The 10,096-nt window shown below is 33.4% G+C and overlaps 1 protein-coding gene and 1 long non-coding RNA gene across 2 annotated transcripts; both read right to left on the bottom strand.

The window, feature by feature from the left end:
- On the bottom strand, positions 1–2,859 carry LOC143081931 (uncharacterized). The gene is made up of 3 exons (XR_012980165.1): positions 2,525–2,859; positions 1,767–1,827; positions 1–1,000 (listed from the first exon to the last, which is right to left on the bottom strand). It is a non-coding gene; the product is annotated as an uncharacterized LOC143081931 (long non-coding RNA).
- A 150-nt stretch (positions 2,860–3,009) lies between these two features.
- Positions 3,010–6,341, bottom strand: LOC143081932 (uncharacterized). Its single transcript, XM_076257569.1, has 2 exons — positions 5,548–6,341; positions 3,010–3,534 (listed from the first exon to the last, which is right to left on the bottom strand). Exons 1-2 carry the CDS (start codon positions 6,334–6,336, stop codon positions 3,325–3,327), a joined length of 999 nt encoding a protein of 332 aa, XP_076113684.1. The 5' UTR covers positions 6,337–6,341; the 3' UTR covers positions 3,010–3,324.
- Positions 6,342–10,096: the final 3,755 nt, after the last annotated feature.

Below are 10,096 nucleotides of genomic sequence, written 5' to 3' on the forward strand. Positions count from 1 at the left end.
TTTTATCCGTTATACGTCCGATAGAAGTTCGTTACCAATTCTTTCAACATCCGTTTTATCCGTTAAACGTCCGGTAGAAGTCCGTTGGTGAATTTGTCTACCATACCTCCAACGGATGTATAACGGACAAGTAATGGATACAAAAAGGAAACGAAACGGACGCATACCGTACAAAACGGACGTTCAACGGACACTTTATCCGTCGGACGTCCGTTCAAAGTTTTGAACATGCTCAAAATTTTCCACCGAACAGAACGAACGTCGACGGATAAAACGTACGCCAAACGGACATGAAACGGATATGGACGGACGTCTAACGGAAAGGAACGGACGTCTAACGGACATGCACGAATTGAAAAAAAAGTTATCCGTTGGGCATCCGTTCGAGCTATCCGTTAAGGTGTGACCGATGCTTAACATATGTACATCTGGCTAACAGATGAGATTTATAATGATAAATACAAAAATAACATTCACCTTACATGCATGTACAAAATAGGCGGAAATGAAAGACAAAAAAGGCGCAAGTGAAAGAAAAAAATCTGTGAAAATGCAAATCGGCGTAATGACACATGGAAAATGATCTTATTTTCACTCTCTGAACAATGATTATACATTGAATTCTCAATTGATCTTAACTATAGACTTTATACAAAATCTCAAATCCTAAAAAAATTAGGTTCAGCTGAAAAAATATTCATGATTTTACCATAAACCACAATATATCAGAGTAATTAACTTGTGATGGTATACATGCACTGACTTCATTATGCAGTACATTGTATACTTTTAGATCTAATCAGTTCATTATATAGATCTATACAGTTATGCGTACTTTCGTTGTTTGAACTGTTTTTGAACTTATTATCTGTTTCGAAGAGGAATGCAGACCATTTTCAACATAACCAATGTCTTCCAAAGCGAGTCGGAAATCGGACATTGATTGAATATCCTTCATCCCCAACTGTTCTCTGATTGTTTGGTAGAAAGTATTCGGACACTGAAAAACAAAAATAAACACTTATGTGTTTTATGTTGCACAATAACATGTTTCTTTAAGGTCTCTTGTCTAATATAGAAATTGATAAGTAGATGTGTTATAACTGCCAATTAGACTATACCCTACCTACCAATGCTAGTTTTCAAATTAAGTGGTGTTACAACACACCATAATGATAATCAGTAAAAATCAGTTGCAGTTGGCCTAACTCAAATGATCGGCCAAAGGCAAACACAATAAAAAACAAAAAACTTAAGAAAAGAAATTCAGAGAAAAGACACAAAGCACCGACCATGTTGATTTAAGAAATAACGAATCATTTCTTTATAAATAGATTTGAAAATTGTCCCTTTGGTGGCTCATATGACAAATAACAATATATCTTAAAGATTGTGATTTATTTGCCATTTATTCGATTGCAAAAATTGCACAGTAACATTGTAAACCTATAATTTTATTATTTCGGAAGTTCTATAATATAAAAGAATAAATAAGAAATACTCAAAAAGTATGGTTGCATTTCCTATTAGACTTGTTATTATTGTCTACCACTTTTCGTTTTGGACCTTCAAGTGAATTTCAAATTCGTGCAATAACTGCTTCCTTTTTTCTAAACTCTTTAAATCACCTTTCTAAACTCTTCAAATTACTATCTTCGAACGTACGAATTTGATAAGGTGCTTTTTTTATTCTAATCTTTTAATTCCAAACATTTTCTTGGTGTTTTTCTTAGTAGTGCCTGTTTTGATTAATAATACGGACTAACCTCACGAACAAGGAGCTTGATAAAAGCAACGTCTTTTCCTCTCAAAGCCTTTAGCTGTTTTCTATAATAAAGCAAAGTTTATACATGCATATAAAATGTGCGTCTTGTGTGTCTAACAAACATATACTAGTAATGAAATAAGTGGCAATTATTTTCTAAATTAACCAAGACTCCGCTTTTGGTAGCTCGGTAGTGTTCCTGTCTTGAGGAAAGGAAGTCGTTGATTCTATTCCCGCCATGTTAAAACCAAATATTAACAATCAAATTTAAAACTGACTTAACCAGTAAAAGTAAAGATTATTCAGCTAACAGCCAGATTTATAGCACCTTCTAGGGGACCATTACAGTGTGAAATTTCAATATTGTGTGTTTTGCATAAAACGATAACTACCAAGGAAAGAAATTTGGAGAGCAAATTTCAAAATATGTCGATGAATAGACCAATATCTGCTAATATCAAAATCAGATGATCCCAATGCAAAACAAATAACAGACTTTTAATGGTTAATATGAAAAATGATACAATGTGCGGAAAAATTCCAAGAAACTCGCATTACATATGTTTCTAAGCCTTGTACATATACATCAGAAAATTAAAGACACTAAACAGTTATTGTATATATATATATGCATATGCAATATAAAAAACGGATTTTTCTATACACATGTACTTGTATATATATACCATATTCAGCATCAGAAATAGAATCAGTTGTGAAAAATAAGTAAAATAACAAACAATTAAAACAGACACGTACCGCGTTGATAAAAACATATCTTTTTGAAATATCTTATCGTTAAGCCATTCCTCTACTTGTAAAAGTGTCCAATTCATCGCATGGTATATTTCACTAGTCTGTTCTTCCTTTGGTTTTTCGCCTGACATATCAGGGGTCGCTGGTGGCGAAGCTGGCTGTAACATATATGATATTTTCGTATGGTAGAATTAAATGTAATTTGTTATACAAAAAAAAAAAACATGAAGACTAATAGTATATCATTTGGTACATGTATAATATGGGGAAATCGTGTAAACCAGAAGCTATTTATTTGCTTAAAACAAGATATTTTGGTGAGTCCAATTTCGAGCAACTTCTTACAAATTATAAAAAGAACGAAATAATCAAATCCAAATGACCATCACACATCAGATCCTGTAACATAGCTATATATATATATAGGTTTCTTCGAATATTGAGTCTCTTTTATTTGCAGATGATCTTCGTTAAATTTAGGTGCAAGAGCTGATCTGGGGAGACTTCTTCTGGAACTAAATATTAAATTTCAATTTATATTGTATCTTTTAAGATAATATTCTGATAGACAAAACTTGCATTTTATACGTATACTCTAGTCATATCGGCCATATCGGGTTTCAGAGAAGAAGATGTTTAGAAAAGTTAACAGACGACGACGAACGACAGACGCCAAGAGTTGAGAAAATCACACTTGGCCCTATGGACAATGCTCAAGGGTAATATTGGCTAAAACGAGAAACCGAAAACACTGATGAACCACACCAACACCAATATGCACGATCTTAGAATACGTTTGAACTTTACCATAGTATTTCTACACACGGTTTTACAATACAAACTCTACATTCTTTGTAGCAACATACTTTACTTGACAAATAAAGGCAAGAAAGGCCAATTAACAGTAACAGGAACAGCATACGGATACAAAAATAACAAAGGCATGTCTGTAGATCTGGTATCTCTGAAGGCTTGAAACTGTTTTTGCGCAGAGGTTGTTGATTCTGTAGAACCTGCAACATACGAAAATAGTATTGCTTTTATAACGACTATGTGGTATGACTGCCAATGAGACAGCCGTACACAAGAGATCATATGATACAGAAATTAACAACTATAAGTCACCGTACGGCCTTCAACAATGAGCAAAGCCCATATCGCATAGTCAGCTAGAAAAGGCCGCGAAATGATAAATGTAAACCAGTTCAAACGAGAAAACTAACGGCCTAGTTTATGTACAAAAAAATGATCGAACAATAAATATATATCACATTATTTCAATATGACGTGCTTTTTTTCGCTTTGTTAACAACATCGTGTTAAAATTTTCGATATATCTTTACTTAGCGCAGACTCAGAGATGTACATAAGAATGGCTTTTGAAATTCACCTCCCACATGTATCGTAACCTATGCGCAAACACTATGCCGATTTCGCTGAGTTAAAAGTTGAAATTGAAATGCAAACTACGGAACCTTTATTCTTATTCCAAGGTATAACATAAAGAATCAATGCGATAGAGCCCGGTAAAAAGTTTAAAAATAAGAATAAGATGAAATTCCGCGAAAGTCCATTAATTCAAAACATGACGTCATACAAATGAAAACACATAAGCTGAAGGATTTCCAATACCCTCAAAATTCAGATAATATTGGATTGTTGGTAGGTAAAGTTTTATGCATTATTCGCACATTTACTGTTTTCAGGTAGTCAAAATGGCGGCTCTTTATTTACGAAATTTCAACTGTGGTAGCTACGAGAAAATAATGTATATTGAAAATGGCAAATGTTGGGCTTTCGAATTTAAGAATTACAAACATTTTTAACGGTCATCATTATTTAAGGAATAATTCATGCAAGCGATAGATTTATTAGAAATCTTTAGCTTTAAGTTATCCAACGAGGGATAAAATAGATCAGCCAAACACACGACATTCCCACCCTCGTTTCATTTTAATGATCGTATTTGTCTTATTCGAATTAAAATCATTCATGGAAGCCATGACATTACAGGCACCTGACTTGGGACGAGCACATACACACAGAATATGACGAGATTGATCATGTAAGCGGGATCCAAACCATCCCACTAACCCAGGACCGTGGTGTAACAGTACAACATAAGAACAAACTATAAAAATCAGTTGAAAAAGGCTTAAATCATCAGATAAATACAAATAGAAATATATATGACAAAACACAGAGTGGACGTGGCTGGGTGCTTGTATATCCTAACAACAAAAAGACATTAAGTACAGATCTGAAAATACTCGCAGTTAGTGACAGCTAGTTAAAAACCACTAGACACTAACAAACTAATAACAAAAATCTAAGACTAATTTAATATGGCATATAGCCATGGGCGTTGTCAGTTTATTGTCGATTTATGAGTTTGACTGTCCCTCTGGTTTCTTTCGTCCCTCTTCTTTGATAAGCTTTCGCTGTATCCTCGTCTTCATTGAGATCTCTATTGAAAGGTTTGAAATACGTTTTTTCAAGTTCAATTTCCTCTACTGCTCGTACAGGAGTATTTGGCCCCTGATTCTTTGGCAAAGGAAAGAAAATGGATTATTTCATTAACCGCACAGGAGACATATGAAAACTAGAAAGACCAAAACATATAAAAAGAAAGCGCAGAAAGCTCAATTGACTCATTGTAGAACCCCTAATCTCCGTTCAGTGTGTAATTGCCGAACTAAAATGAAATGAAGTCATGCAAACTCCTTAGAGACAACCTCGTTACAAACTTTAATTTAATATTGTCAATCGCCAACAAAACTATTTAAGTAAAACTATACGGATTTTTGTACATTATTTACTATATTTGTATTATTTTAAGATTGTATCTGTCTTTTAATCTGTCTTAGTTTGACGCGTATTTGGACTCGAGTTGGAGTCATTCACCTATTGTGAGTCACTAGTACGAGAGACATATTTTCCGATAACCTTTCACTTAACAAATACCAGTATTGGTCGGTAAATTTCACTCTTTATAAAATTATCTCTTTCATTATCATTATATTTACCTCTGTGTCTTTCTTATTTTGTTCGCCCAGTTCTTGTTGTATTTCTCCGGTGTTTGTCTGATTTTGTTCGCTCAGATCTTGCTGTATTGCTCCTGTGTTTGTCTTATTTTGTTCGCCAAGTTCTTGCTGCATTGCTTCTGTGTTTGTCTGATTTTGTTCGCTCAGTTCTTGGTGTATTTCTCTTATGTTTGTCTTATTTTGTTCGCTCAGATCCTGCTGTATTGCTCCTGTGTTTGTCTTATTTTGTTCGCTCAGATGTTGCTGTATTGCTACTGTGTTTGTCTTATTTTGTTCGCTCATATCTTGCTGTGTTGCATATGTGTTTGTCTTATTTAGTTCGCTCAGTTCTTGGTGTATTTCTCCTGTGTTTGTCTTATTTTGTTCGCTCAGATCCCGCTGTGTTGCTCCTGTGTTTGTCTGATTTTGTTCGATCAGATCTTGATGTATTGCTCCTGTGTTTGTCTTATTTTGTTCGCGCAGACTTTGCTGTATTGCTTCTGTGTTTGTCTTATTTTGTTTGCTCAGATCTTGCTGTGTTGCTCCTGTGTTTGTCTTATTTTGTTCGCTCAGATCTTGCTGTATTTCTCCTGTGTTTGTCTTATTTTGTTCGCTCAGATCCTGCTGTATTGCTCCTGTGTTTGCCTTATTTTGTTCGCTCAGGTTTTGCTGTATAGCTCTGATTAATTTGTTTACTTTTTCCTCCAGGGTTAATTCCTCACTAAAATCATAATAGAGCAGGGAGCCAATTATAAAACTTAACCAGCTATCAGCCGTGTAACCTTTTTCCATTTTCAATGGTATTATAGTTTTCCTCAATTGATACGCATATCTTGCCTCTATAACATTAAAAAACAATCAATTACATTACAAGACTATATCATAGTAACACACATGGTCAATCAAAATGCATTGTTTATATGGAAAAAAGTATATTCGTCTGTTAATCATAGCATATTTTTTTACTTTGTAAGTACATACAATGTAAAGCTACTTATTGTTTGAAAAGATTAGAATTAACACTTTTAATTCATCAAATCATGTAAATGTTTATATGTTTCTTAAATTCACTTTATGAGCAATACATACCAGCTCTACAATTATAACTGTTCCTGTATTTAGACGAATAACAGACAAGTACAATATCTGCCTGCTCAATAGCGTTAGCCATATCATCGACTATGCAACCTTGCATATTATCTACATTCATCCATACTTTGATATTTTCGTTTTTCAAACTTTCAGATATCTTTTTAACTACCTCTTGGTGTCCCAAGTTGTAACTGATCACAATGTGCCTTTCGCCTCTTCCTCCGACCACGGTTTGTTGCAAATCACCTAAGTTGCATAGAAAATAAATATTTTGTTTATTCATTCATTCATTCGTTCATTCATTCATTGAGAGTAAAAGGACGAATATATGATTGACCGGCAATGATGTCGATAAACTCTTATTAAAACAAACAGACTGATAAAATTATTCAGTCAAATGCAAAATATTTCTAGCATTGTTCATTGTTGTTATGTTAGTGTTCACGAAAACAAAACATGCCGCTTGATACTTTAGTCTTAGATGTATGGTGTTTTAAGTTGCTATTGGCTTTGAACTTGCTGTCAGTAACTGCGAGTATACTATCAGATATGTACTTATTGTCTTTTTTGTGTTGGAGTGTATAAGTACCCGGCCACTTCCACTCAGTGTTTTTGTATCCATCAGATGAGTTAAGCCTTTTTTAACAGATTTTTATAGTACGCTAGTTTACATTACAGTAATGTTGTACTACTACATCGCTATGCCAGGTCAAGGTAGGTGTGAAATCCTGCAAACATGTTTAACCCCACCACATTATGTATGCATGTGCTGTCCTAAGTCAGGGGCCTTGAATCCAGGGATTGTCGTCTGTTGTTGAGTTGCGTATTTGTTTTCTTTGATTTTTCGTGCATTAAACAGACCGTTTGTTTTCTCGTTTGAACTGTTTTACATTTGGTCATTTCGAGGCATTTCATAGCTGACTACTAGGTGGTATGAGATTGTCTCATTGTTGAAGGCCATACGATTACATACAGTTGTTTATTTCTGTGTCAGTTGGTCTCTTATGTAGAGTTGTCTCCTTGGTAATCATACCACATCTTCTTTGTATATTCCAAACATATTACATTTTTTATCATTGCAGCTTTGATTTAACGATTCATGTCATACATGATTTTGAAGCAAGATCATGGTTATGTTTTTAAGATAAGTTTGATGTTTCATTCGTTTTAAAAGTCTAGAAAACACTCCTTTGTCTAAGATTGTCAAATGCCGTGATATTTTGTTATTACTAATAACAATATAATTACATGTATTCCTATGGTCTTTAATCATCTTAATCGTCCATACAGCATTTCTGCTAACCATTTTTACAGTTTGATCAGATGATTTAGACAATCTTTCCAATGTCGCTATCACCTTCCATTCCTTCTTTTCTATCATCTCTTTTCGGTTGTCATTATCAAACGACAACGCCCAAACGGTACAAACGGCCTCTTAATAAGACAATGATATAAGTTATAAAATATATAATACAATTTAATTCAGACATTGTTTGAGATATGGAAATATTTAATTCAATAATAATACTAATTGAAAATATAACTTCATATATATCATTTCCTCAACTTTCGTTTCAAAACTTACTCTTTATTATTCATTTTGTACAAAATGTTTAACATTTGATAAGTAAACTTAGGTACAATATATTTACCACGTTGTTCCTCGACGTTTCCAGTGTCAATAATTTTTACAAGTATTGGAACTGCACCATGGTGTACTACCGTCCCTTTATTGCTATCATTTCTTGCCACCTGACGAACAACTGTTACAAATATAGATACTAGTTTGTTATTTATTATATCAAGTACTCGGTTATAATTTCTGACTTTGATACACACATGTTTTTGATTTCCCATTATTTTGTTTTATTAAAAAAAAAATTATTTGATACTTTATTTCTACAGAAACACAAAAATCAATAAAATTGAAATAAAACGATAATTTGGACGATTAATCTTTATTTTGTCTCCATTGTGTTATGTAAGAAGACACCATTGCAGTGTTGAGAGTAATACATGCACTCTCTTTAATCTACATAAAAGTTAGTGTTTTCGTCTATATTCTGTTAAAAATAATTGTTTTACCAATTTCCCCCTTGTATTTCCACTGATCCGTTTCAATTGTTTTAACAAAGCGAAAGCACCTTCTTGTGTTTAAAGTATTAAAAATTCGATTGTAGTCTATCTATATATGTATATATATTTAGATCATACTAGATCGTTGGATTTGTCTGCAGGGATAAATGTATAAAGTTATTACAGGCTACGAAAAAGATATTTTCTATAGAAAAACCTAAATATTTGAATTTCCTGTGCATATATTTTCAAATTTAAGTAATATACACACTGTAGTTCATGTTTGCTGAATATGACATATGCTTTAATAAAAAGTTATACTTTTAAATTAATGTCACCAACGTGCCTTTTGAAGACTTACTTTTTTCGGGAACATTTATCCTCAAAACAACACATTATTAAAACTTATGAAAGAACAAATATCTTACTGGCGGGGATATGTAGGCAATAAGAACATAAAGAGAATATGATAGTCTACCTATAAGGTGTATTAGGCATAGGTAACGGAACTTTATTTTATCAACGGATATTTAAATAAGTACAAGTACACACCCGTGATATCGCGGGTCCGTGACTGAATTATAGTATTTAACTATGCCTAAGCCTTATTTTAGTAATTAGTATTGTCATCTGATAAAGTCATGTCGATTATAAGATACAAAGTTTTCTCTGCTTTTAAATCTTTCTGTTTGAACCCGTCGACCTGGAACTTATCAATTATTGGTAATATTAATTATTTGGAAAACAAAAGGTCCTGGCTATCCAGGAATGGAGTATTTTTTTAATCAACAGCATTGTCCTATATTAGTTATCTTAGAAAGTCTTGCTGATTGCTGAATAAAACTACAATAGGGAACAATTTGACAATGATTGAATTTAGTAGTGTCAGCCCTTTGATTATGACCCGTGTATTTAGCAAAATCCTAACTACACCGTTTGGTGGTGCGCCTGTCAAATGCGGAACGTACAGATAAGGTAATAGCTAACAGGTGAATATACTATTGGTATCGGTATCGGATTCGACCCGGAACTTGTTAATTATTGGCAATATTAATTATGTGGAAAACAAAAGGGTCTGGAGTGGTGTAATTTTTAATCTACACCATTGTCCTATATTAGTTATATATAGAGTTGAATTCTTTGATTTGTCGTTTTTACCCGATGACGGCTGACAAATTGGACCTCGTAATTTTAGTATTATAGATGTTATAAGTAATACAAATGCCGATTCACTGACTATTGAGATGTTAATTGGCGTTGCAGTCCGCTATCAGTAATATCAATCGTGTGGTGTATATATGAAATTTGTACGCTATACATTTGTGAATCAGAAATGTTTCTTTGAACCTTCATCAAAAGTTCTCTTTTATCCCAATAAAACTAA

The sequence above is a fragment of the Mytilus galloprovincialis genome, chromosome 7, assembly GCF_965363235.1.
Source record: "Mytilus galloprovincialis chromosome 7, xbMytGall1.hap1.1, whole genome shotgun sequence".
In the NCBI taxonomy this organism is placed as follows: domain Eukaryota; kingdom Metazoa; phylum Mollusca; class Bivalvia; order Mytilida; family Mytilidae; genus Mytilus; species Mytilus galloprovincialis.